Below are 27,508 nucleotides of genomic sequence, written 5' to 3'. Positions count from 1 at the left end.
TTGTTAACAGTCCAAATGGCCCAGAGGAAAAAGCTGTTGTTAAGTCTGGAGTTGTGGGACCTGATTGACCTCGGGCGCTAATTAGAGGAGAGCTGGTCAAACAGGTGGTGGGTGGGGTGCATGGGGTCACCTGTGATACCCCTGGATTTCCTGAGACAGGAAGATCTGATGATGCCCTCCACGGGTGGCAGAGGGCAGCCAGTGATTTTTTTGGCCGGTGTTATTTACCCTCTATGCAGCCTGCCTGTTCTCAGTGGCCCCTGCGTGCCAAACACCCAGGCAGGAGGAGGGCACGCTCTCCACTGAGGAGCAGTAGAAGGCCAACAGCAGCTTCTGCTCCAGGTAGGACACAGAGGAAATGCAACTGCTGCTGGGCCTACTTTGCCACGGTGATGGTGTTGTGGGTCCAGGTGAGATAAGTGGAGATGTGAGTGCCCAGATGATGATGTCACTGATGGCATGCAAAGTGACCTGTGTGGCTTTAATCATAAGTAGTAGTAAAGAGAACACCTATCATTGGTTAATGTGATTTTTTTAAATTGATATTTTCAATGAGACAAACAAATTTTGGTACTTGTATCGACATTTGATTTGTTTCACAGTGAGGAGTGGCTGCTGGCACTTCAGAGAAACCTGTCAGTCAAAGACAATGAAGCAAGAAGAACATGTTGATTTTAGGAATATTCTTTATTTTCCTGCTGCAGTCTCACATCAACCTCTGAGGCATGAAGTCAACTTTAACTGCAGTTCTTTGTCATTCCACAAAGTGGAGCTACAACAGAAAACAACACATAACCTCCGACTTTGCACTTTTTCACAGCCATTGAAGCACTATGTTTTTTTACTCTAAATATGACTCTAAATATTGTTGTATCATAAACAGAAATAATCTGCATAGTCTTTCTGTCTTCAGAATATGTGCATGAATAAAAAGATTAAATATAGTTCAGAACATCTCTACACATAAGCTGCTGCTTCTTCACCCTCTCTGGATCACCAGGACACAGCCCATGCTCTTTCAGCACATACCATCCTGTTTACCATCATTCCCACCTGGAGAGAAAGGATGAAAGAATAGAGGTCACAGCTGACTTTTTACAGAAATTCTCTTCAGTGGCTGTCAAGAAGTGATTCAATATGAAGGGCAGAAGGAACTTAAGCCATTTTCAGGGCAGTGGTTGAGAAGCTGTGTAGGCCGGACCTGGACCTGGACCTGGATGACTTGCTGTGGTAAACGGAACCATGAATTCTCCTTCAGGATGTTTTGGTAGACAGCAAAATTCATGGTTCCATTTACTACAGCAAGTCTTCCAGGTCCTGAGGCAGCAAAAGAGCCTCAGACCATCACACCACCACCACCACCATATTTTACTGTGCATAATGATGTTCCTTTTCTGAAATACTGTGTTTGTTTTATGCCAGATTCTAACATTCCAAAACGTTCAGCTTTTGTCTCACAGAATATTTTCCCAGATGCCTTGAGGGTCATCAAGGTGTGAGAGGAGCCTTTGTGATGTTTTTGATCAGCTGTGATTTTCTCCTTGAACTCTCCCATAGATGCCATTTTTGCTCAGTCACTTTCTTATTGTTGAATCATGACTCTGACCTTAACTGAGACATGTGAAGCCTATGGTTCTTTAATGTTTTATGGATTCTTCTGTCCTCCTGGATGAGTCTTTGATGTGCTCTTAGAATAACGTTGGGAAGGCCGTTAACCCCTGTTTTCTCCATTTATGTATAATGTTTCTCACTGTGGTTCACTGGAGTCCCAAACTCTTAGAAATAGTTTGGTAGCCCTTACCAGTCTGATAGATGTCAGTGACTGTATTGGTCAGGTGTTTCTTTATATTGTGGCATGCTGTGTTTCGTTTTGAGATCTTTTAACCTGTTTCACTTTGTCATACAGGCTCTATTTTAGTGATTTCTTGATTCAACAGGTCTTCCAGTAGACAGGCCTGAGTGTATTTAGTGAAACTGAACTCAGCTTTCCAAAAAATGTGGTTAATCACAGTTAATTCATGATTTAACAAGAGAGGTGGTTACTTTTTCACACAGGACCAGGTAGATTTGTTTAACTTTTCTCCCTTAATTAATGAAATTATCATTAAAAAATATCAAGGTACTAGGTCACAGACCCTGTGTTTTGTGTTTATTAGTTAACTTATATTCTTGGATTATTGTCATTCATGGTTCTCTGCTTGTGTTTAATTCTTAGTTCTCAGTCTTTAGGTTCCTCTTTCTTTGCATTTCCTGTGTTCCACATTTCATGTCTTGTCTCCATGTTCCCTCTGTCTCCCCTGTCAGTCATGTCTCTATGTCTCAATGTCAAGTCTGCGTCTTTGTGAATGTCTCATGTTTCCTGTTTTACTCTTACGGTCCCATGTCCTGTATTCAGTGTTTTGAGTTTTGCTTCTCCCTTTGTCTCGTCATGTTTGATTACTCCCAGCTGTGCTCTGTGTGTCACTTCCTCATTACTCCCTGGGCGTTTATCAATATGCGTACTTGTGCGTACTTGCGTTCTCGTGTACTCGTGATACGTCATCAGTCGGAGACCAAGTACTGTTCCAATTCGAAGTACGCATCACGCCGAGAACGCGAAAAAGTCCCGGATGTGTTCTCGATCCGCCCATTTTATCGAGCATGCATCGGTGTAGACTTGGGACAGCTATATATCCCAGAATGCATTTCGTCCAAAACTCAACAGCGGACTCCCGGCACATCGTCCGTCCCCCCCCCCCGCTCGCGGTCCTCTCACTACTCAGGTTAAAGAAACCCCAGCAGCTGTCTATAGTATTGAGTGTCCACTACAATAGAAATAAAACCGTTCTAACATCTCACCTGCTTGTTTTTATTAAGGTATGTACACGTATGTACATGTACACTATTTTTATTAATAGAGGTTTCACTACTGAGGTTAAAAATGATATATAAGTCACTTAGATCACTTCTAAATGTTAATGTTTGGTTTATTTCAGTGTTTTATTTGTTCCTGAGTAAACCGGTTTGGCTGTGATTAAAGTTAAGCTTCATAACATGTTACTCACAGTTAAATTAGGAGGGGACGGCAGTAAAACTCCGGACCTGTGACATCATCACGTGCGCTGGTGTTCCGACTGTACAAATCACGAGTCCGTGCTCGCGCGTGCTTGAGAATTGAGAAACGGCCCACGAGTCCGTGCTCGCGTTCTCGGCGGGTACGTACTCCCGTGCGTTCTCGGCGAGTACGTACTCACCGAGAACGCGAGTACGTACTCGCGTACTTGGGCATTGATAAACAGCCCCTGTGTATTTAAGCCCTGTGTTTTTCTTTGCCCTTTGTTGCATTGTACACCCTGACTGCTGTGTGTTTCCTTTGTGCTCCTGTTTAGATTCCTAGCTTTTCAGTTCCAGGTTTGTTTTCTTGTGGTCTAGCTTAAGTTCTAGTTTTTCAGTGTTTCAGTCCTTAGTTCCCAAGTTCAGGGTTTTTGTTTGTTTTTTGTGAGTTTATGTTATGGTGGATTTCCCAACAATAAAGCTACTTTTTCAAGTTAACCTCCCATGTTGTGAGTCCTGCGTTTGGGTCCTACATCCTTCCCACCACAGCACCAAACTCTGACCAAAACTGTATTTTGTAGTTACCCAGGTTGTCTTTCTCTGATATCAGAATCTGTTTTATGATTTTATACATGTAACATTTAGTATTGAGATTTAATTAAACTTCTTCACTTTTCAAAACAATTAAAAAAAACCATGATTGCCTCATTGCAGATTAACTAAAAGAAGGTTCAGCAATTCCTGATACAACCCTACCTACAAGCTTAAATCAGTCACTGATGTTTTAAACCTAATATTAAAAGTAAACAGTGTTTTTCTATTGAAAACAAACTGGGAGTTGGTTCCACAGTAGAGGGTCCTGATAGCTGAAGGCTTTCTCTCCCATTCTCCCATTTTGCAACTCTAGCAACCAAAAATGAGTCTGCAACCTCAGAGCGAGGTGCTCTGTTATGATAATGATGTACTATGAGTTCCTTAAATTCTGATAGGTCCAAGTTATTCAAGATTTTGTATGTGAGGAGAAGGATTTTAAATAAAATTCTGAATTTAAAAAGGAACCAATGAACAGACACTAATATGGAAGAAATATGGGCTCTCACCCTAGAACCTCTCAGTAATCTTAGAAGTAATAAACGCATTAACTAACTTTTCAGCATCACTCATCGCTGTGTTTCAAATTTTAAAGGTATTACAGAAATGAACGAAGGCACTAGTACATATTTGCTCTATGTGCTCATTGAAGTACAGATTCTGGTGAAAAATGACTCCAAGATTCCTTGTAGTGTTTTTGGATGCTAAGGTAATGCCATTTAAAGTAAGTATCTGGTAAGATATTATGTTTCTAAAATTTACGCCAGAGTGTAATTGCCTAAATTTTGTTAGGATTTTCAAATAGGAAAATAGAGGTCATTCAAGTATTCAAGTCCCAACCCAAACACATAATCACAACAAACTTCTGGATGATCCAATTGACTGCCTGTCACCATTCTCCTCTCTCAGCTTCATTAAGGAAAGCAGCCACCAGGAAGGATGCAGGTTAACAGGAAACACTGAATCTTTGCTCTCATTCCAAATTCATTTAATACAGGACTTCTGAAAGCAACACAGATTGATTCCAACCTTCTACTGACCTCAGGTCCTCCAGTCTGCAATTTGGACTCTTCACAAGATTAGACAGATGGTTCACATCTGAAACCTCCAGGTTGTTTCCTCTCAGGTCTAAATATTTCAGATAGGATGGGTTGGACTTCAGTGCAGAGAACAGAGCTGTACAGCTGGTTGTTGATAAATTGCAGTCCTCCAATCTGAAATGACAATAATTCATAGATAAAATAACTAATAATTCAATCCGGGGCCGGCACCACAGGAGCATCCTGCAGAATGAGTGCAAGCTTAAGGCGGTCCACTGAAACTACCTCCTGCCAGCCCCCAAAATCCAAAACAAAAAGCTTTGGACCTGGTGCAATAACCCGAAACGGGCCGTTGTAAAGTGGACGCAAGTGGGGTTGATGGGCGTCATGCGGAACAAAAACGAAAGGAGAAGATTCCAATGACCGCGGAACAAAAACATCTGGCAGGCAGTGGTGCACGGGGCCAGGGAGAGAAAAGGGGCCTCCAGGGGAGCGGAGAGCCGGCACTGAGACATCAAAACATGGGAGGGGGCTCTCAGGCAAAAATTCCCCGGGGACGTGGAGGGGTTGCCCAAGGACTAGTTCAGCAGGAGAAACCCCGAGGTCCTCCTTAACCGCGCTGCACAATCCCAACAAAACCCAAGGCAGACGGTCGACCCAGTTACCACTCGTTAAGGAAGCACAGAGCGCGGCTTTGAGCGACCGGTGAAACCGCTCGCACATCCTGTTAGCCTGCGGGTGGTATGCCGTGGTGCGGTGGACCTTGACCCCCAGGCCGTCAGCGATGGCGGACCAAAGTTCCGACATGAACTGAGGGCCTCTGTCCGAGGTAATGTCAGTGGGGGGACCAAAACGCAAAACCCATGTGGACACAAACGCCCTGGCCACCACCTCAGCCGTCGTGGAAGCCAGGGGAACCACCTCTGGCCACCTGGTGGTGCGATCCACCACAGTCAAAGGGTGTGTGAAACCCTGCGACTGTGGGAGCGGTCCGACCAAATCGACGTACACCTGGTCGAAACGCCTACCAGGTACGCGGAAAGGTTCGAGGGGCGCCTGAGTGTGCCTGTGGACCTTTGAGCATTGGCACGGAATGCATGCAGCAGCCCAACTCTTTGTTGAAAACACTGTACTTGCGCTCAGCATCTCGGAGCATGCGGCTGAAAAAGGCGAGGGGCAGCCAGACGCCGGAGATGCGCTGTTCTAACATGGCGCCCACCACTACATCTGACGCATCAGTGGTCAATGCGATCTCTGCTGACAGGAATGGATGGGCCAGCAGAGCAGCGTCGGCCAACGCCGACTTCGCCGCGGAAAACGCACGGAGGCGGTCAGGGGCCCAGTCTATGGGGTCTTTTGCCGTTTTACCTTTTAAAGCAGCATAGAGCGGTTGTAATAGGTGAGCAGCCCGGGGAAGGAAACGATTATAAAAATTCACCATCCCCAGGAACTCCTGCAACGCTTTAACCGAGGCGGGACGCGGAAAAGCTGCGACGGCCTGGATCCTGTCCGGCAACGGGACCACACCGTCAGCGGAGATGCGGTGCCCCAGGAAATCCAGGACCGGCAAACCAAACTGGCACTTCGACGGGTTGATGATCAGGCCGTGCTCTGCTAAACGCTGGAAAACCTGGCGCAGATGAGATTCGTGCTGGCCTGCCGAGCTGCTGGCCACCAATATGTCGTCCAGGTAGACAAAAAGGAAAGGTAGGCCGCGCAAAACAGAGTCCATAAGTCGCTGAAAGGTCTGGGCGGCACCTTTCAACCCAAACGGCATGCGCAGAAACTCGAACAAACCAAAGGGGGTGATGACACGTCTCCGGAGGCCACTAAATTGGCCTGGATGAGGGGGTCGGCGGCCCGGGTAAAACAGCGTAGTGAAAAGAATGATAGAGTGTCGATCAAACGTCTGTGGGCAACATCGACTAACAGCCCATGGGCACAAAGGAAATCGGCGCCTAAGATACACACACAGAGCTGGTAGCAACAACAAAGTTCCACTGGAATTCCCTGCTGTGAAAACTAACAGTCACTAACCTTTCTCCATAAGTTGCAATAGGAGAACGGTTAGCCGCAATCAGCCTGCCGCTAAATGGTCCGCGGCGGTGGGCGGGATGAGGCTCTTCTGGGAGCCAGAGTCCACCAGAAAACAGCGCCCAGAGTGTGAGTCTTCAATGAAGAGCAGCCTTTCCATATTGTCAGCGACTGCGGCCATGACGGCGCGGTGGCAGCCTCGTTTCCCTGAGCCGGAAAAAGAGCAGGGTGGCAGGCAGCGACGCGCTCTGGCGCCAAAACACTGATGGTAGAAACAAAAATCTTTCCCGCGGTGCCACAGTGTAGCGGTTCCTGCCGTTAGCACCAGCTCGTCCGCTCTGGAGAAGGCTGGTGGGGGTGCCGCCGGCGGATCCACGGTCGGGGTGTGCACTCTGAACGTGCGGGAGACCAGCAGGATGCGATCCACCTCTTCAGCCAGGGAGCGGTACTCCTGCGCCGCTAGAAACGGGGAGTTGGCGAGACCGGTTCTCACAGCGACAGGCAGTTGTCTGAGAAAGAGATGGGCGAAAAGGAATCCCCCGTCGTTCGAACCGAGCAAGGACAACATGTTTTCCATGAGTTCAAGAGCTGTGCCTCCGCCCAGCCTGGAGAGGGAGAGAAGTTTTTTGGCTTGCTCCGCACCGGAGAGGGTGTATCGCCGCAGTAGTAGGTCCTTAAGGGTGACGTATTTCCCTTGCACAGGCGGGTCTCGGAGGAGCGCCATCGCACGGCGGGTGGCTAGCGGGTCGAGCGATGCCACCACATGATGAAATTTCGTATCGTCAGCCGAGATGCTGTGGAGAGCCAACTGAGCCTCCACATGGACGAACCATGACGAGGGGTCGTGAAGCCAGAAGTCCGGCAACTGGAGCGCCACGGCAAACGTAGCCGCAGCAGGAGGCAGAGGGCTGGCAGTAGCTGGCGCGTTCAGGACGAACTCCATGGTTCGCTGCGTGTTTAAGGTAGGGTCACCAATATGGAGGCATGTGACACACGACACAGGAGCTCTTTTTTACACTCCAACTTATTCACCTCCAAACATGAACTGAGCATATTGCGCCCAAACACAGCAGAACCCTTCCTCTCAGCTTGGGTGTGAGTGGACCCCTCTAGTGGGTCACCACAATTCAGGGCTCTAGAGTGCGACCAAATTTTTCAATGGTGCGACTAAAATAAATATTTGGTCGCACCAGTGCGACCAACTGTTCGGATAACAAAAAAAAAAAAAAAAAAATCTCTGCAACTCTCCATGTGGTCAGCAACAGACACACATTATGCCCCTATCGTGGACTAAACCAATCAGAGATAGTCAGGGGAGGGACCTCTCTGATTGGCTGTGGTCCAGTTGAAAGTGCAGTTGGAAGAGGGAGGTGAGTAGCTTGAATAAAGCGATATCGATTCATTAAATCCTGAATCGACTTTTAAATATAACTGTGTTTTGCCAGAAAGGCCAGATTCTCAGATTAAAGCTCACAAAACTATTTCAACAACCACCAAACAGCAAATGAGAGCAGGTACACGGATTCCACACAAAGACGTAAACACAGAGCGGACCCGACGCATCAGAATCAGCTTTCTCTTTCTCGGGTTTCTCACCCAGCCGCCCGTATACGGACACGCTGTCGGAGCTCACCGATTCTGATGCGTTGGGTCCGCGCTGAGTTTACGTCTTTTTGCGCTAGATTCTGAGCTGCAGGTTTTGTCTCTCTCCAACCAAAATTCACCGAGCCAGCAGCAAAAGAAGCAGCAAACTACGCTTCACATTTGATCAATGTCGTCATGAATTCTCTCTGACTTTTGCTGTTTTGCTTCCACCACGATAAAAATCACACGTCATGCACAGCTCTCTCTCTCTCTCTCTCTCTGTACTTCAAGAACAGTTTCCTGTCTCAAATCTCTGTTTTCGGCATTATTCATTCGCTTATTACCAGTGTTGGGACTAACGCGTTATTAAGTAACACGTTACAGTAACTACGTTATTATTGTGGTAACGAGCACGGTAACTAGTTATTATGCCAAAACCAGGAACGCGTTACTCGTTACTGGGATTTAGATAGGCTCGTTACTCGTTACTTCGTGTGGTGGATATCGTGGAGCTTCCACAGATTCAATAACATTAGCAAGTGGTGGAGGCCAGCAGGTGGATGAAGGAAAAGGGAGGCAAGAGGAGAGACCCGGCGGCCGCGGTCCGAGTGTCAGGTGAACTGAACTTCAGGTAAGAAGTTATGACCTGCAGTCTATCTGGGTCAGATATAAACCAAGTTTAGGTGGAGTTTATTTTCGGTATGCTGACATTTTCGTACTGCGTGCTAGCTAGCATGACGGAGTTTCTATACAGCTGTGTGGGTGCTATGTTACTGATGTTGAACTTTATTTTGTTCATACGGTTAATTATTAGAGTTGCCAACCGTCCCGTCAAAAACAGAATCGTCTGGTATTCAGAGAAAATATTACGCGTTTCGTACTGAGGTGAAAAGGAACACAGTTTGTCCCGGACTTCAGCTACAATGAAAAAGACACAAAGCTGAAGCTGCACAGCTGCCTCTTCTTCTCTCATTCTCTCCTCTCCTGTTTCTACTTCAATCACGAAACTGATCAATGATCAGCTGATCGGCTTTTCTCTCTTGTTTATTTATCGCCCACTTTGCGCCAGAAAGAGGAAACCAGCGGATGTCGCGTTAAACAACAGCAGCACGTTTAAGCTTGATCAGCTGTTGTTAGAATTTATTTAATATTAATTTCTAGTATCAGCTGATGTTTGCTGGAGCCACAGCTGTAAAGCTGCTGGTCATGATGTCGGTTTGGATATGTGGTGAGAGGGAAACATGAAGATGAAACCAGGAGATGTCCTTACTGAATCATCAGAGCTGAACAGGTGATGGAGAAACAGGTTTACCTTTTAGGTGACATGAATGAGTTGAAGGAAGTTATGAGCTGTTTCTGAGAGACAAATAACACCAGGATCCTTTTCTAAGTAGCTGACAGCTGGTAACTGTGCAGGGGCGGATCTAGCAAAGTGTTGCCAGGGGCCAGGTAGGGCATTAACAGGAAAGGGGGCACAAGGAAATACTTTTCTTTATTATTCTCATTTAAAATGTCTCGCTTTTAAAAAAATAATTATCTGAGTCTTACAACAAACAATTGATAGATTGATACATATATACCATCAGAACAGTGTACATCACTGTCACAACAGTGTTTATTTTCATTCAAAGGCTTTATGATTTTTCCTATAATGGTGGGCGGTCTCTAGTCAAAATGCCCGGGGCGATTGTTTTGTCCCAGTCCAGCTCTGTATGCAGCTCATCTGCAGTCTGGTGTTACCTACATCTTCCTATTCAGAAGGCAGAATTTCTGAGTTCTGAGTACAATCAAAACCACCACGACTGCAGTTTTTGTGTTGGATGTAAAAAGCAGGCTAGAATCATGGCGGCGGTCAACGACGGTCCAGGCGTGGGATTTCTCTCGTGGAAATGTGCACATTATTTTTTCCTTTCTGTTGGTAGGTGGCACAGTGCACTTGTGGCAAGTAAGCAAGCTAGAAGACTGGCAATCTTGCTGGGTATCCAGTTACGGAAGCAACACATTAACAAGAGAATTCTGAGTAAAACCAAAGTTACTTTCCCTAGTAACTAGTTACTTTGAAAGTAACGAGTAACTTGAAGTAACTGAGTTACTTTTTTAGAGAAGTAACTAGTAATGTAACTAAGTTACTAATTTAAAGTAACTTACCCAACACTGCTTATTACCCACCAGTCTACCGTTGTTTACAGCGCTGTCGGCCGCTATCTTTTTTCTTTTCTTTTTCTTTTTTTCAATTAAATGACCTCGGACAAGAAAGCCTAATTTCTGCTGTTCAATACTGAAGAAATCTAAACTTTTTAAAATTATGCAAAATTGCAGAATATTGCAGAATATTTTTAAGCTTATCTGCTATAAAAAGCCAGGCCAGAAAAATCTCCTTCATGTTTTTCTGTGTTTTATTCTCAGTTACTTTCACACAAAGGCATCTGCTGTGATGTTCACAATTCTGATGAAGTCTCACATCTATCAGTACTGATAAATGATCAGAATTATAATATTTCTGACTGTCTGAGGCTAAATTGAATCGAATCAGGATTATAGAAATTAGTGATGATTCCCAGCCCTAGTGAGTGGCCTAGGCCTGACAGAAGTGGATGTAGCCGTGGGTAATGAGAAAAGATGAAGAACTATTGATAACTTTTTTGTTAAGTTAAGGCCTGATCCGTCTGAAATTCATAGCCAGCTCTGACACGGTGCTATCAATCTTTGAATGCTGAAAAAGCACAGTGTATCCAGAAAACACATTATATGCTGCAATAAATGCACTGCCCAAGTGTCCCCTCTCCCCACTGCCTTTCAGCAGCATGCAACAGCAAACAGGTCGTCAGAGGAGGCCAAGATGATGATTAAGTTTAACATTTTCTACAATATTGACAAAGCACTTTAAGCACAAGATTGTTAGTTAATAATTTAGAAATGAATATTGTCTGTATGGAGTGCAATTTCCCCCCAAAAAAAGTGCACATGTAAAACTGCGGTGTTAAGCGATGCGGTTGAAAAATTTGAGTGCTCCTAACTTTGGTGCCGGTGCGACTAACTTTTTAAAGTTAGGTGCACCGGTGCGCCCATGGCAAAAAGTTAGTCTAGAGCCCTGCAATTGCATTTTATTTTCTTCACATTCCTTTTATTTTTCATTTGATGGCATATGGTGTTTTGGAAAACAGTAAACAATGACCAAAGGGAATAAAAATAATAATTGTAATCATGTTGTTATTATTAGTAACAGTAGTGATAGGCTCGTTCATTTTAAAGACTCGTGTTTAAATTGAAAAAGCAGTAAGGCTGTCATTTGTTCATATGCAAGGTCAGAGGGACTATTTTCCTAAAGAACAAACCAATTAAACTATGAAAATATTGATAAATTACAGATTTGTGCATGAAACATTCGTATCCATGTTTGTTCACTGTGTGGCAGGGAAATTTAGGTCACAATATGCACTTCTCCAGAGACAACAAGCAAACTCAAAAGACAGGTCAATTGCTGGAACTCATAGAAAACCAAAACCAAAACTAGAGACTAAAGGGACCCAACAGAAAACAGGAATACACAGCATGTGGGAGAATGAAACAAGGATCTGAGGAAAACTAGGGGTTTAAATAAACTCAAGACATAGTTAGCGAGAAAGGACACAGCTGGGGAAAATAAGACACAGGTGAACAGAATCTAAATGATGAGACAAGGGGAAGCAAAACTGAACACAAAGCACATGAGATGAGGGACTCACAAAATAAGACGAAATAAGAAAACAGGAACAGAAAGAGAAAGACAGAAAGGGAAAACAAATATGGAGACAAAACTGACTTCACACAGAAGATGCTAAGGACAAAACACAAAGATAAAACTAGGAGAGATTACACATGAAAGCAAACAAAAGAGCTAGAAACATGGAAAGCAAAATTCAGAAGGAATGGAAAATAATACTATACCCAAAAAACTAAACGATATACTCCTAGAATAGAAACAACTTCATATTAATCATAAATGATAAGAAAATGCTAACAGGCAACTGACCTCAGAGTCTCCAGTTTACAGTGTGGATTCTCCAAAAAACCACAAATGTGTTTCACTCCTAAATCCTGCACATCATTTTTGCTCAGGTCCAGATTTCTCAGATGGGATGGGTTGGACTTTAGAGCAGAGACCAGAGCAGCACACGCAGTCTCTGTCAACCCGCAGCACTTCAATCTGAATAAAGAATAACAAAATTTCCTTAATCACAAGACTTCTTTCGATAAACAAACTAAGTAAAAGTCTAACAAAGTCACAGACTTTGCAATAATTTGAGACAAATCACATTTAGCACTAGGTAAAAGAACCAGCAATAATAACTGAGTTACTGAGGGATGTGAAAGCTTTTAAAGTCGTATCTGGCCTCAATCAGTGCCCCTTGTCACCAAGAAGCACTGATTGGGTGCCTCTCACTGCAGTGGAATAAATGCATGTGTTCATAGCAGAAACTAGATATGCTCCAGGAGAAGGAGTTGGGACTTCCAGTGGTTGGGATCTGGCTAGTGGCTGCGCATTATGTGTGGCAATACCTGCAGCAGCTATATGATTGTTTTGAAAGTCTGAGGACCAGCAGTATCAATATCTATAATCCTTTTTTCTAAGATCTACACAGTTAATGTGCACAGAGGCCGACTCTCTCCAAAATACAAAAGCTGTGGGTCATTCTCTCTCTGTTAGTAAAAATAATTCTATAACCAGTACATGCAGTAGCAGCAGGATATAATTCACTACAAAAATAAAATAGACGAAATAAAAGTTTCCTCAGTAAAGGTCAATGTAAGTAGCTCATTCAATACAGTTCTACTATAAAACTACAGAAGAATATTAGCAGTAAAAGTTTTACCAATATATATCTAATAAAATTGTTACTTGTATCTAGTTCTTCTACAGCGAAGGATTCAAATACAGCAAAATATAAAGATTTAGCAAAGGTAAGAACAGTTTTAACTGACCAAAACATGTCAGTGATGCTTTATAAATGCATTAAACAAGTTAGCGTCTACCTAAACACGACTGCACACTGTGACAAAGTGTTCTCCTTCTTTGGACTATTGCTTAACCTTAAAGGGCACTGAAACACTACACATATATAGGCTAATTTACACCATTGAGCCCTGCTCTCAAAAGTTGACATAGATGTATCACTGTCTGTGAAGCTGGATTTAAGAGTGCTTAAAGTGCTCAAAACATATTTAGCGCCATCTTCAGTCAGTACAGAATGTTACATCACTTGGTTGGTTGGTTGGTTGAGGCTAATATACTTAGACTAATTTATTTTATAATGGGATTATTTAATAGTTCCAGCAACTTTAATATCCTAGAAAGAAAAGTCTAACTGAACAGACCTCAAAGTCTCTAGTCTACAGTGTGGACTCTCCAGACCAGCAAGCAATGGTTTCACTGCTGAATACTGCAAAGAGTTGTTTCCACTCAAAATATGCAGGGGGGTGAAGCTCAGGTCCAGCTCTGTCAGATGGGAGGGGTTGGACATCAGAGCTGAGCCCAAAATTTCAAAGTGAGTCTCTGAGAGCCAAGCTTTACAAAGTCTGTGATGTAGAGGAGAAAACATGTTATTATAAAGAAGACACTTTAGATTACTCCCTAAATTTAATAAGAAGCAGTTTCTGTTTGACATTTTGCTTATGACACCAGTGGTTCAGCTAACCTGATCTGACTGACATTAAACAATAGTTCGCCAGGTGTTTCTTGGGCTGCCTCTCCTTCGCTTGCCTTGGGGGTTCCACCTGTGAGCCTGCTTTATGATGTTGGTTGGAGGTTTGCGTAGAGTGTGCCCTACCCAGCCTAGGACGGAAATCTCTGGAGATCTCTGGATCATATTATGGTCCAGAGATCTCCAGTGATTTCCCAGAGATTTCCCATTCATTCATAATCTGCATATGAATGGGATAAGGACTCACCCACTGCTTCAGCTTCAAATCCACAATTGAAACATTTAGAATCTGTGGTCGCGTGGTATAGGAATAAAACTAATAACTCAACAGTATCAGACCTGAACTTCATTAAATATGAACATAATGAAATATTTGGATGTGGATGACATATGACTGTGCTTACTTCCTTAAATAATGCTTCCCAGCATTATTTTTAACTTCTGAAAAATTTGTTCAGCACAAACACAATTAATAATTCAGTAGGGCTGAATATTTTTCAACATAATGTAATCAGAAAGATGTCAAGATCTCACATGATCAGTAGTTCATGGTGTCTCATGTTGGTTTTAACAAGTTTTATAAAAATATTGCTCTTGAGCTGATTTTACTGAATAACTTCACTGATTTCATTTATATTACTGAAACCAAATAACTGTGACACTCAGGAACGGCTTCAAAAATTTTAAGCTACAGACAAAATGAAATAATTCGAACAATCTCTCATTATAAATAAACATTTTCACAGTTTTTGAATCAGCTCCAGATGTGTGAGAAGATCAAACTGAAATGTAATGTATGGAAAGTAAGAAGAAAAGTGTAAAAGTATAAGAATAACATTGGGAATATTGTAGTGAGAATATCTGATAAACTATACTACTAATGTAAACTGATTTACAATCACATCTGGACTCACAGAGCCTTTCTGCAGTTTCTCACAGCTGGAATCAGTCTTAAATGTCCCTCCTTTGTTGTGTTGTACTTCTCCAGGTCCAACTCACCCAGAACCTCATCTGACATCTGCAGCATGTAGGCCAAAGCTGAGCAGTGAATCTCAGAGAGGTTCTCTGATCTGTTCTCAGACTTCAGGAACTTTTGGATTTCTTGATATACTAAGACGTCATTCATCTCTATCAGACAGTGGAAGATGTTGATGCTTCTGTCAGGAGAAACATTAAGTATGTTCATCTTCTTCAAGTTATTGATGATTAGCTCAATATCTTCTGGAATATTGTCTGTCTGACCCATTAGGCCTTTTAAAAGTCGTTGGTTGGACTCCAAACACAGGCCATGAAGGAAGCGAACAAACAGGTCCAGGTGGCCAGTTTCACTTTTAAGAGATTTCTCCATGATTCTATTCAAAAAGACATCCAAAGATGAGATGTCTTTTTTCAGGAAGTCCTCCAGCACCTCTGTCTTTTTGTTGTTGTAACAGTGGAACATGTAGACAGCAGCCAGAAACTCCTGGATGCTCATATGAACAAAGCAGTAGACTGGTTTCTGGAGGATCACACACTCTCTTTTGAAGATCTCTGTACAAACTCCTGAGTACACTGAGGCCTCTGTGACATCCAGACCACACTGCTCCAGGTCTTCTTGGTAAAATAGGATGTTTCCTTTCTCCATTTGTTCAAAGGCCAGCCTCCCCAGCTTCAGGAGAACTTCCCTGTCAGCCTCCATCAGCTCCTGTAGACTTGTCTCATGTCCATCGAGGTACTTGTTCTTCTTCCTCTTTGTCTGGACCAGCAAGAAGTGTGAGTACATGTCAGTCAGGGTCTTGGGCAGCTCTCCTCTCTGCTGTGTAGTCAACATGTGCTCCAGAACTGTAGCAGTGATCCAGCAGAAGACTGGGATTCTACACATGATGTGGAGGCTCCTGGATGTCTTCATGTGGGAGATGATTCTGCTGGACAGCTCTTCATCACTGAATCGCCTCCTGAAGTACTCCTCCTTCTGGGCGTCAGTGAAGCCTCGTACTTCTGTCATCCTGTTAATATATGTAGGAGGGATCTGACTGGCTGCTGCAGGTCGGGAAGTTATCCAGATGAGAGCCGAGGGAAGCAGATTCCCCTCAATGAGGTTTGTCAGCAGCTCACTGACTGATGACTTCTGTGTGACATCAGACACGAGCTTCCTGTTGGTGAAATCCAATGAAAGTCTGCTTTCATCCAGGCCATCAAAGATGAACAAAAGTTTACAGACAGCGAGCTGCTCTGCTGTGACCTTCTGTAATGTTGGATGGAAAACATGGAGCAGCTCCAGAAGACTGTACTGCTCATCTCTGATCAGGTTCAGCTCCCTGAATGAAAGCAGAATCACCACACTGATGTCTTGGTTTTCCAAACCCTCAGACCAGTCCAGAGTGAACTTCTGCACTAAGAAGGTTTTTCCAATGCCAGCTACGCCATTCGTCAGAACCAGTCTGATGAGTCTCTCCTGGTCACATACGGCTTCAAAAATGTCTTGGCACCTGATTGGAGTGTCATCAAGAGTCTTCTTTTTGGAAGCTATCTCCAGCTGCCTCTCCTCATGTTGGTTATGAATCTCTTCACACTGTCCCTCTGTGATGTAGAGCTCAGTGTAGATGTTGTTGAGAAGAATTCCATTTCGTTTTTCATCAGTTCCTTCACTCACATGTTCATATCTCCTCTTCAAACTGATCTTATGTTCATCTAAAACCTCCTGCAAACCTGCAATTGGTGGAAAAAAGAAAAAAAAAACTGTGAAACTAAAGAGAATAAAAATTTCTCTAATACTTAAACAAATCAACAAGAAATCCAGTTTTCAGAAATTAGTCCAACAGCACACAGAGGTTCAGTCTTACTTTGTTCACAGCTACTCTGACTGGTAGTCTGGAGTTGAGCTCTGATACTGGATCTTTCTCCACAATGGGGACAGGGGGAGTCTCCTGATGAAGCAGCCTGGTCCCAGTATGAGGTGATGCACTGTCTGCAGAACCAGTGTCCACAGCTGGTAGAGACTGGATCCTTCAGTACATCCTGACACAAAACACAGCAGCACAGCTGCTCTTCCACACAAGCATGACTCCCCTTCTCTCTGTGAATGACAATGAAAAATTATTCTGATCAATACAAACCAGTGTCATAAAAGAAATACTAAGGTTTAAAACCAGCACTGGCTTCTAGAAAAAAATCTCTGGCATGTTTGTAGTTCTGAGCGCCTAGTAGTCTCTCCTTCAGCATCTTTTATTTCTGGTCTTTTTTGACTCCAAACAAAATTACTTTGTTGTATTTTATTTTCTTGAAATCATTTTTTGTACCAAAAAAAGAAATTCCAGAATCTGAGAGGGCTTAACATCTTAAAGATTTTAAACTGTAACCAGTAACACTACTGTTTCATGGATGTATTAATTTAAAATTACTGTCAGAGCATTGATGATGTGGCAGGCAGGATGTGGACCCAAGTGCAGGACTCAAGACACACATGGGGATAAACTCAAAGAGGCTGCTTTATTTGCTGTAAACATCCAAGCGACGAAAATACAAAACATAACCTAAATGGGAAACAAAAACTAGGGAGCTAGAAAAATTTGGAGCTGGGAGTTAACTACAATGATTAACACGGGAGTGAAACAGAGCAACATGAGGGTACAATACAACAGAGCAAAACACAGGGCTTAAATACACAAGGTCGAAATGAGGGAATGGGAAACAGGGGGAAACACAGCTGGGCTAATCTTACATAACGAGTTTGGGAGGAAGCAAAACTGAATACACTGAACACAGGACAAGGAACTATCAAAATAAAAAGAGAAACACACAGACCAAAACTCAGACTATAGAGTTTTGGTCCAAAACTCAGGAATATAGAGACAAGAGTGACTAGACATGAAACACGGGACACGGGAAAGGCACAGAGTAGACACAGGAACAGAGACTATACACAGGTGAGATAAACACTAAGGGACGGAAAACTAAGATCACTGAGAATTTAAGAAATAAAGAAAACCAAAACCATGAATAACAATAATCAAAGAATATTAAACCAAAAACACAAACACTGGGTCACCAGACCCAGGATTGTGACAATTACACCTGACAATTTCTGAATTTATGGAATCAACCATCATCTGTTCATTAATAGTTGTGCTTCATGAAAACATTGGAATTTCTTTTTGAGTGTTTGAAGCTAAAATTAAGCGTTACAGTGACCATCACCGGTGCAGCTGACAGTTATCAAGTGGTGGGTATATCACTATTCACTATCATGTTTTTTTTTTTTTTTTTTTTTTTGTTAAAGCATGTGTGGGGGAGACATTTTAATATTGTATGCCTGGAGTAGATTTTAGTAGTTTTTACTGTATGACTGTGAGCATTGAGCCTAGTGCCAAATGTCCTATTATTCTTTCGTGATTTTCAATTTTCGTGTTTTGTTTTTATTTTTGGTTTTTTTTCACGCTACTTTTGTTTTACAGCACCCTGGGCGTATTTTCAAACTTTTGCCGCATTTTGGTAAGTTTGTTTAAACGCACAATTGTATTTCATAATTATATTTCCTCAAGGTTAAATTCCTCTGGGTGTCTCAAATTGTCTCAAATTTAATCATAACTCCTCTGACCACCACACCACAAATGAGACATCTTTTGCACGTTACCGTTTTTGGGCACTGACCTGTAACTCTGTCAGAGTTGGTTTTATGGGGCTGAATCCCGTTATTCTGGCACCGGGAACACACTGTGGCACAGTGGTTAGGACTGTTACCTCACAGCAAGAAGGTACTATGTTCAATTCCACCATCAGGCTGGGATGTATGGAGTTTGCATGCTCTCCCAAAGACATACAGTTAGTCTTGTTTTCATGATAGAGCTTAAACCTAAATTTTTAGAGACCCGCTGCCCTCTGGTCAGCGCCTCAGGTCAATCAGGTACCACACCTCCAGACTCACAAACAGTTTCTTCCCCTGAGACAATGTTAAGACTGAGTGTCGAAGAGAGAGGTGAGGCCCTACTTTCACACTCTGTGGGCAGTATCTGAGGAAGTCCTTAAACCACATACAGATGTGGATTAATATGTGGGAGGCCGAGGTTAATTAGTTCTGCTATCAGTCTTTTAGTGATGATTGTTTTGAATGCCGAGCTGAAGTGTATAAAAAGAAACTTGGTATACACTGTAAAATCTAATTAGTTCCCAGAACTCAAAAAAATTATGGAAACTCGTTGCCTCAAAAAAATTGAGTAAAGCTTAGCTAAAAATGACTAAGTTAGGACAACTTATTTAGTTTGAGTACTCTGTACAAGCTCATTTGTTCCCAGAACTCAAAAAAATTGGATCAAGTTTATGTAAGATGACCAAGTTAGGGCAACTTACTCATTTTGAGTACACTGTACAGCCTTGTTAGTTCCCAGAACTCAAAAAAATTATGGAAACTCGTTGCCTCAAAAAAACTAAGTAAAGCTTACTTAAGATGACTGTTAGGACAACTTATACATTGCAAGTCTGCAGTATTAACAATAACTTGATATTTCTGACTGTACAATACTAATTGTTTACCTACTGACAAACATGTTAAGTTCAACTAAATGAAAAAACAATTTGTGGTAACCTGAATATGATTAAAAATAATTAACAACAATTTTTGTAATGATGTTAAAATGAGCCCAACTTTTATTTTCAAACACAACAAAGTATAACAGCCAACATACTGGACACTGTTCTACTGAACAACAAACAATTATATTGCCATCACTGTTATAATCTTACAATGAAACAAAGTCTCAGATGTAATTATTCTGAAAATAAGTTTAGGCCTACCACAAGTTTGTTTTGTACTTACATTACTTATATAATCAAAATAAAATATTTATTGTTCTGTCACAAGTGCAATCTCTAATTTAAACAACACATTTGTTTTCCATTCCAACACATGAGCTGGAATGTTGTATTATTTTAAGGATGTTTGTTTCCAGTCCAGGCATTACTGCCTGAATGACTGTCATGGATCGAGGTGATCCAAATGTAGGTGCAGAAGAAAGTCTTTAACTTCCCTTAAGTACAGTGGCAGTGGATGTGGGTTGGAGATGCAATGAGCTTGAACCTGCAGGCGACCATCTTCACTGACCACACCATCTGTGACGGAGGACTCATCTCTCCTGTTGTCCTGCAAGCAAACAATCATATTTTTTGAAACATGAACTTAATTGCTTTCTTAAAACATTTTTTCTGCATTTGGTATAAAACAGACTCCAATTTAGACAATCTCAGGCTCCCTCCCACCGGAGAGGTGACATTCAATGTCCCAAATTGTCAGTCTGGATAGCCGTGACCACCACCCAACACACAATAATGTCATGAAAGCATCATTTTAAAAAAGGGCTATGCAAACATGGCCAATAACTTTCATTCTAATGATGTGCAAAATGATTTTGGGCACAAAACAGATTTTGCTGTTAGAAAACTTGCAGACTTCACTATATACAGTGTAGACCCTCTAAACTAAGTTTGGGGGATGTGATCTTTCAAGAAATGCAGACCAAACTATTGTTGTTTGTTTACTTACACAGCATGTCTTGTAGAATTAACTGGAGTCACCAGCAACAGCATCGTGCAGTCATATCTCAAGTCTAATAACAGAAGACAGGAAAAGATCAGTAAAGAAAAACTTCCCCAAATCAAAGCACAAATAAAACAATAAGTAAAACAGGCTGATCTAAAGTATGATTAAAGTTCAGCCTGATTAATATAAATGTCACCGACAGTTGCTAATATATTGGAAAACCAAAACACTTACCACTGAGTTGATGTCTTTCTGTCCAACAACAGGAGTGCTGGTCCCGAGCCTCAAAGACAGTAAGAAGCAAGCAGAGGGAGAAAAAACAGAACATTTTTCAGAAACTGATTTGATCCTTAATGGCTGTGCAATCATTGTAACATAGAGTTTGCTTATGTTGTTAAATAAAGGCTAGATTTGACATCAATAGATGCCACAGATGTTCTAAACCTGCCACAAAGCATGAAAAAAAAAAAAAAAAAAAAAAAATAGACGTCTCCGAAAACGTCGAGACATTTTTACAAATATGTGATGTCTTGATAAATCGAGCAGATATTTGAAATTTACACAGCTACATTCTCGCCTGAAAATATCTTAAAGTTTATTTTGTGACCCAGAAAAAGTAATACGTTTTTCAGCGGCGCCTCCGCCATTGCCGCGCTTACAAGCACGCACAGGCTCCGACAACCGTGGCCGACAAATGCGATCCTCCTTTTCCCCAGATTACCCTTTCTGGGTCACAAAATAACCTTTTAAGATATTTTCAGGCGACAATGTAGCTATGTAATGCTCAAATATCTACTTAATTTATCAAAATATCACATATTTGCAAAAGTGCTCCACGTTTTCGGAGAGCTCTGTTATCCACCCCCCACATCCCACACCTACCCCACCCCTAAGGGCTGCACCTCCCGAAGAATTTTGTCTGGGCTCTTATCTCACTTATTTATTTCAAACAATCAACAGAAAATTTCACCACATAGTTTTATGTAAGGTTTTTAAGGCTGTGGTGTTAATTTTTGAGTAACATGAGCCCAGCGGCAGCAGCAACGCTAGGCTAACACTAACTAGCTAGCAAGATTTTAAACCTGGTGCTAAACTAAGAGAAGCCACAAAATCAGTTTGAATAAGAGTAAACATTTACTCACCAAGTCAGTGTATCAGGTAAAGATCCACAGCAATGACAACAATAATATCTTGAGCTGACGCTTCTCCAGGTTTGCTCAACATATTCCATAAAAAATGCACCGTGAACATGCGGACTGATCCGCGAGGGAGGAGGACGGTAGTCACGTGGCATTTTCAAAACACATCTTTCATCCTTCCGCACTGAGAAGCAAAACTTCCAGCTTACTTAGTTTTTCTAAGTTAAGACAACTCAAATAAATGGAGTTTATCAGCGTTTTTGCATTAAAAGTACTGGTAACTTATTTAAATTGAGTTCTAATAACAAATTGATAAAAATTGAGTCCAGCCTATTTAATATTTTTAATTAAACACAATATTACATTTTACAGTGTAACTGTGCTTGAAGCCAATATAGGAGAAATATGTTCTCTCTTTCCAGTCCGTGCCAGTACTTTTACTACAGCCTTTTGGATTAACCGAAGACTTTTCTGGGAGTTTTTAGGACAGCCCAGTAATAATGAGTTACAATAGTCCAGCCTACATGTAATAAATGCATAAACTAGTTTTTCACCATCACTCTGAGACAGGATGTTTCTAATTTTAGAGATATTGTGCAAATGGAAGAAAGCAGTCTTACAAATTTGTAAACTGAAAGACATATTTTGAGCAAAAATGACTTTGTTCAGATTTTCCACAGTGTTAGGGAAGCCCAACGCAATGACATTAAAAGAAGATGTTTCTAAAGCTTTTAGGGCCAGGTACAATAACCCTAGTTTAATCTGAATTTAGAAACATGAAATTAGAGGTGATCCAAATTTTTATGTCTGTGTCTGGATCAATGTATTGGCGTGGAGAACAACTCAGTATTAGTATCTTGCCCAAGGATATTTGGCATCCAGGCTGAAGCAGCAGAGATTGAGCCACCAACCTTCCAAATAGCAGATGACTTCTGCTAGCTTAGTTTTAAGTCCTAAGTATTTACCTCTAATGTTGTGTTTATTTCATGTTAAAAAATTAAGTATTTCCTGTCAAAAGTGAGTCTTCCATTACGTTTCCTCAAAAAATGTAACAATAGATATATTTCATTACTTGTGTAAGATTTTTATATCAACTTTACTTCTTCTGAACATCACAATTTTTGAATATCTGTTTGTTACATGATTTTATCTGATGACACAAAGTATTCTGTTTATCACAGGCTACTTTAGGTCAGAGTTTACAAGAACATTTATTTTGAAACATCTAAAATTTTATAGAGTCAAACAAGTAACACCTTGCTTCTGACACAGCTCAGCTTATGCTTCTGAGACCTTTTTTGGCCTTGTTATTCATTCTTCAGAAATATGAGATTCTTATGTTCATGTAATGTTCATGTTTTGAGAGCCTCAGAGTTTTGTTGCTTATGTTTCCAGGTTTTGGTTCTTGTTTGTTTTCATGTCTGTTCCCTTTTTTTTGCTGTCCATTCTGTCTCTGTGTTTTGTCCTTTTGTCGTCTCACTCTCTAATGTCTCCATCTCTGTTTACTGTCCCGTCCCAGTGTCAAGCTTATGTCTGTTTCTTAGTTTGCTTTACTTCCTGTTTCATTTTGTTCAACGCCTGTCTGGTGTATGTTCAGATTTGCTTCCACTGTCTCATAACCTAGATTAGTTCCTGTGTTCCCTGGTGTGTTCCATCACATCACTTATTACCTCATGTGTATTTAAGCCCTTGGTTTTCTTCAATTGGTGATCCCCCCTTATATTACTGTATGTGTTCTCTCATTTATCTGGCAGTGTTAGTTTTCAGTCAGTTTGCTCCAGTTTAAATGCCTTATGTGTTGTTATATTTGCCTTGGCCAGCTAATAAAGCTGCGTATTGAGTTTGCTTTGTCTGAGTCCTGCGTTTGGGTTCACTCTGCCTTCCATACAACCATCCCATGACAAGTTTTTGTTCTTTCAACTGCAAAACAGCTAAAAACAGTTTTGTATGTACATTTATCCTACGTATGAATTTTACATAAAATCCCCAAGCATAAATAGATGTCTTGTTTTAGGATGAACTACTAATGTTTATACAGCAATCCTAAACTTGTTTGTGTGCAAAAAACAGTGAAGGAATAAAATTACATGTTAATATCTATCACTAATGCATTTGAAGACTTTAGACACTCATTCGATCTGCAGACAGAGGTCTGATTGATCTTCCAGGAATGTTGATTCAACTTTCTGCAGAACTGATTGGTCGATAGATGGTTATATCATACCTGTTGACCTATATTATGGAAAATAACTTTCTCCAGAGTAGATTCAGCCCAATTAGCTTACTCAATTCTTACAAATGCTTCTGAAATACAATAAAAAGACTGAAACAACCAAAATCATATTCAGCTCAATCCACAGCAGAAGCAGTCTCTTACATTGTGTCTGAGGGTCCAGGTTCATGACTGAAGATTGGAGGAAAATTTTTGGAATGGTCACTCTTCATAGACAGACAGCTGGGTGCTGGAGACTCTGCTCTGATCTCCTCCAATTTCCTCCAAACCACTCATCTTCAGTCAGCCTGAGAGCAAAACCAGCAACACTGACTGCAATGGAAAAAAAAAGAATCATAGCAATCATGTTTACACAACAGCCAAAGTGACAGAACAGGAAATAAATCCCTCCCTTCTCACTCAGACTCTCTCACAAACACACTCCAGCGTGTAGTGATCCCAGCTGACCCTCTATCTCACTAATTCATAAATCCTTATTTTCTCTAACAGGCGACAGAGAAACAGCTGACTCAGCAGAAGAAAACTGTTGAACTGATCATCAACCAAACTTTCATCCTCCATCTTTATGTCCATATGACACCAGAACCTTGATTAAAAAATTTAACAAAATGACTTTCAGAGTTGCTGTTCCATCTTGAGGAAGAGTCACATGACTTTTTTGAGACAGAAATTAGTTTTCCTGATTATTCTGACAGCACATAAATGCACAATAACACTCACCTTGTTTTCTTTCTTGCGCTCTGTGACTGCAAAACTCAGTCTGAACTCACTGATTATTTTCTGCTTCCTTCTCACCTGAATAGAACAGCTCCTCCCCTTCTGTCAGGTTTATATTGCATGACTACATTTCAAGTGTGTGACAGAGTTGATGATCCTGATATACCACATTTTTGCACTTCTCTGGTGTTTGTTCTATATGTGAATGTGTAGGTGAGTCGCGTCGGTTTCACATTTTTAGTTTCACTTCTGCACAGTTATCAGCGCATAATGAACACAAGTGCAAATACTTTAGAGATGAAATGTTCTAATGTGATACAGAACACACTGAAATGTAAAAATGAGCATTTGATGGGACTCAGACATGTGTAAAATAAGATCAAAATCATATGAATTCACCTTCAGCTGTATCTCATTAATCTGAGCCTTACTAAATCTCCAAAACAGCAGCAACGCCAAAAAAGGGTTTTTCTCAGGTTCAGCTCCCTGAATGAAAGCAGAATCACCACACTGACATGTTGGTTCTCCAAGCCCTCCGCCCAGTCCAGAGTGAACATCTGCACTTAGAATGCTTTTCCAGTGCCAGCAGCATCATTTGTCAAAACTATTTTAATATGTTGGTCTGTTGAGGCTTTAGAAATGTCGTGTAAAGTGGAGTGTCATAGTCAAATTACAAATGTCTAATGAAAAAGAAACAACACAGACAGAAGTCCAGTTTTCAGAAATTATTTAATCAGCAGACAGATGTTTAGTCTTACTTTCCACACATCTAACTCCCTCCAAGTTGAAAAACGGACATGAGGCGTTCTTGATTTTTATTGGCATGTATTGGACACAGGTGCCACAACCAATGCTGTGAGAACTGTACAAACAACATAAAATAATCAATTTTCAAAGTAAGTCATTCTCATAGACAATAAACAATAAAGTATATTATTCAACAACACAAAAACATTCACAATTTGACCTTTACAAAATGCTGACACATTCTGTATTACACGTGACTAACATAAAGTCAACAGCTCTGTGACACATAAGCATCTTATTTTTCTACCAACACATAAAATACAAATTGCATATTTCATTGGCCGGATTAACTTGAAGAGGTTAACGAAAACACATCTTGCAGTGCACACTCTGTACCCACAGCTGAAAAACTTCACTGCATGCTTCTCCAGATCCTTCCACCTACTGAGAAAGGAAAGCATGCTGCCCTCTACCGAGTGTGGCGTGTAACTGGAATTATCGTCAACCCTGAACAACAGACTGAACACTGGTTCCACCCTGGAAACATTTTGTAGAACCTTTAAATGTGTTTTTTAAGACCAACAATGTATACATTACAATGTGATTTATTACAAATAAAGTATTTTTAATCTATTTATTGTAACTTAAAACCATGAAATCACCTTGGACTGAATAACAGCTGCTGATGGCAGCCACAACACAGCTACTCTGACTAAGTCTCCTGATGAAGTGCACTGTATGAGGAGATGCACTCTTTACAGAGCCAGTGTCCACAAATGGCAGAGACCGGATCCTTTAAGACATCCTAAAACACAGGGCACCTGCTTCTCCAGACAAATATTACTCCTCTTTGTGTCTCTATGGGTATCAGCCAAAAAAATTTTCAGATTATTACAAACACGGTAATGTCCCAAATCAAAAAGTTTAATATCAGGTCTGACCTCCAGAAAAATCTATATTTCTGTGCTATGTTTGTGGTTCTGAGTTCTTAGTAGTTTGTGTTCTGTGTCTTTCATTTCTGGTCTTCTTTGAGCTACAGCAGCAAATTCAGTTTGTGACAGTTTATTTTCTGAAAATAAGTTTTGTACGAAATACAAAAATTCCAACATCTAGAAGGTGCTAACATTATTATAATATATAATTACAATTATATTAGATTATAATTAATATAATTACATATTAATCAGTGAAATAGAAACACCCATGTTCATGCTGGCAAGTCAGGATGAATTAATTATTTTATCCTGAGAATCTATAAACCCCAAAAACCTAAATCTTCATCTTCAGCTCAATTTACAGCAAGAACAATCTCTTACCTTGTGTCTGAGGATCCAAATATATACCTGTATACCTGAAGACTGGGGGATAATGTCTGATAATAACAAAATGATATACATATTCCACAATGTTCCTGTTGTTGGAAGCTGGGTTTCTTATCTCTCACAGTCAAAGTCCCAGAGCTAAAGATCTGAATGTGTTTACAGCAGAAATCTCGCAACTATTTTGTATAAAAGATTGATTGACTGACTGATCATTTATTTCAAGCATGAAAACTTTTTCCTAGCAGTTCTCACCACATGCACTTGAAAATTTTCATCCCCCCTCAAACTGTAGCCCCCACCTCTCTGGTTGAAAAAGATTTTGAATATTGACTGGCAAATTATTATTTCTACCTCTAAAAATGATCTGTGCTGTACTGTAACTAACCAAGTCAAGAAGTCACCATGGTTTCCTCTTTTACCACAGCTGTTCACATTAGCAATCAAATCATGGCCAAATATTTATAGAATAACAATAAGAAGACTGAGATAATGCATTTTATTTCCTACTGTATGATATGGATGTGAAAAGATAAGAAATATGTCTCTGGCCCCTCATTGTACATTTAATCAGAATAAGAGATATGAGATATTAAGTATGTTGTAATTGTTAAAAACAGAATCATAATTTATATGGGATTTTGCTGATGGTTAATTATGCTTAAATGCTTAATACTGATCAGAACATAATCAGGTATAGGTTTAATCAATATAAATTTGTTTTATAACTTTTGGACTTTTTCTCTGCTCATTTTTACCATGTTAGATTATAAATTTAATCTAATTTATGTGATATGATTATTTGATTAGTAATATTATTCTCTGATTTCACTTTTACTTAAAAAAAGCCAAATCAAGTAGTGGTATAGTGGGATGCCT

General features: G+C 41.0%; 1 protein-coding gene across 1 annotated transcript; it reads right to left on the bottom strand.

Moving 5' to 3' along the window:
- Positions 1-668: 668 nt before the first annotated feature.
- Positions 669-24,628, bottom strand: LOC116317944 (NACHT, LRR and PYD domains-containing protein 3-like). The gene is made up of 8 exons (XM_039601347.1): positions 24,567-24,628; positions 23,991-24,158; positions 16,786-17,018; positions 14,878-16,651; positions 13,638-13,838; positions 12,295-12,468; positions 4,665-4,838; positions 669-1,053 (listed from the first exon to the last, which is right to left on the bottom strand). Exons 2-8 carry the CDS (start codon positions 24,056-24,058, stop codon positions 1,044-1,046), a joined length of 2,634 nt encoding a protein of 877 aa, XP_039457281.1. The 5' UTR covers positions 24,059-24,158; positions 24,567-24,628; the 3' UTR covers positions 669-1,043.
- Positions 24,629-27,508: the final 2,880 nt, after the last annotated feature.

Source organism: Oreochromis aureus, linkage group 17 (assembly GCF_013358895.1).
Source record: "Oreochromis aureus strain Israel breed Guangdong linkage group 17, ZZ_aureus, whole genome shotgun sequence".
NCBI lineage: Eukaryota > Metazoa > Chordata > Actinopteri > Cichliformes > Cichlidae > Oreochromis > Oreochromis aureus.
This window is presented reverse-complemented; position numbering and strand designations above follow the sequence as displayed.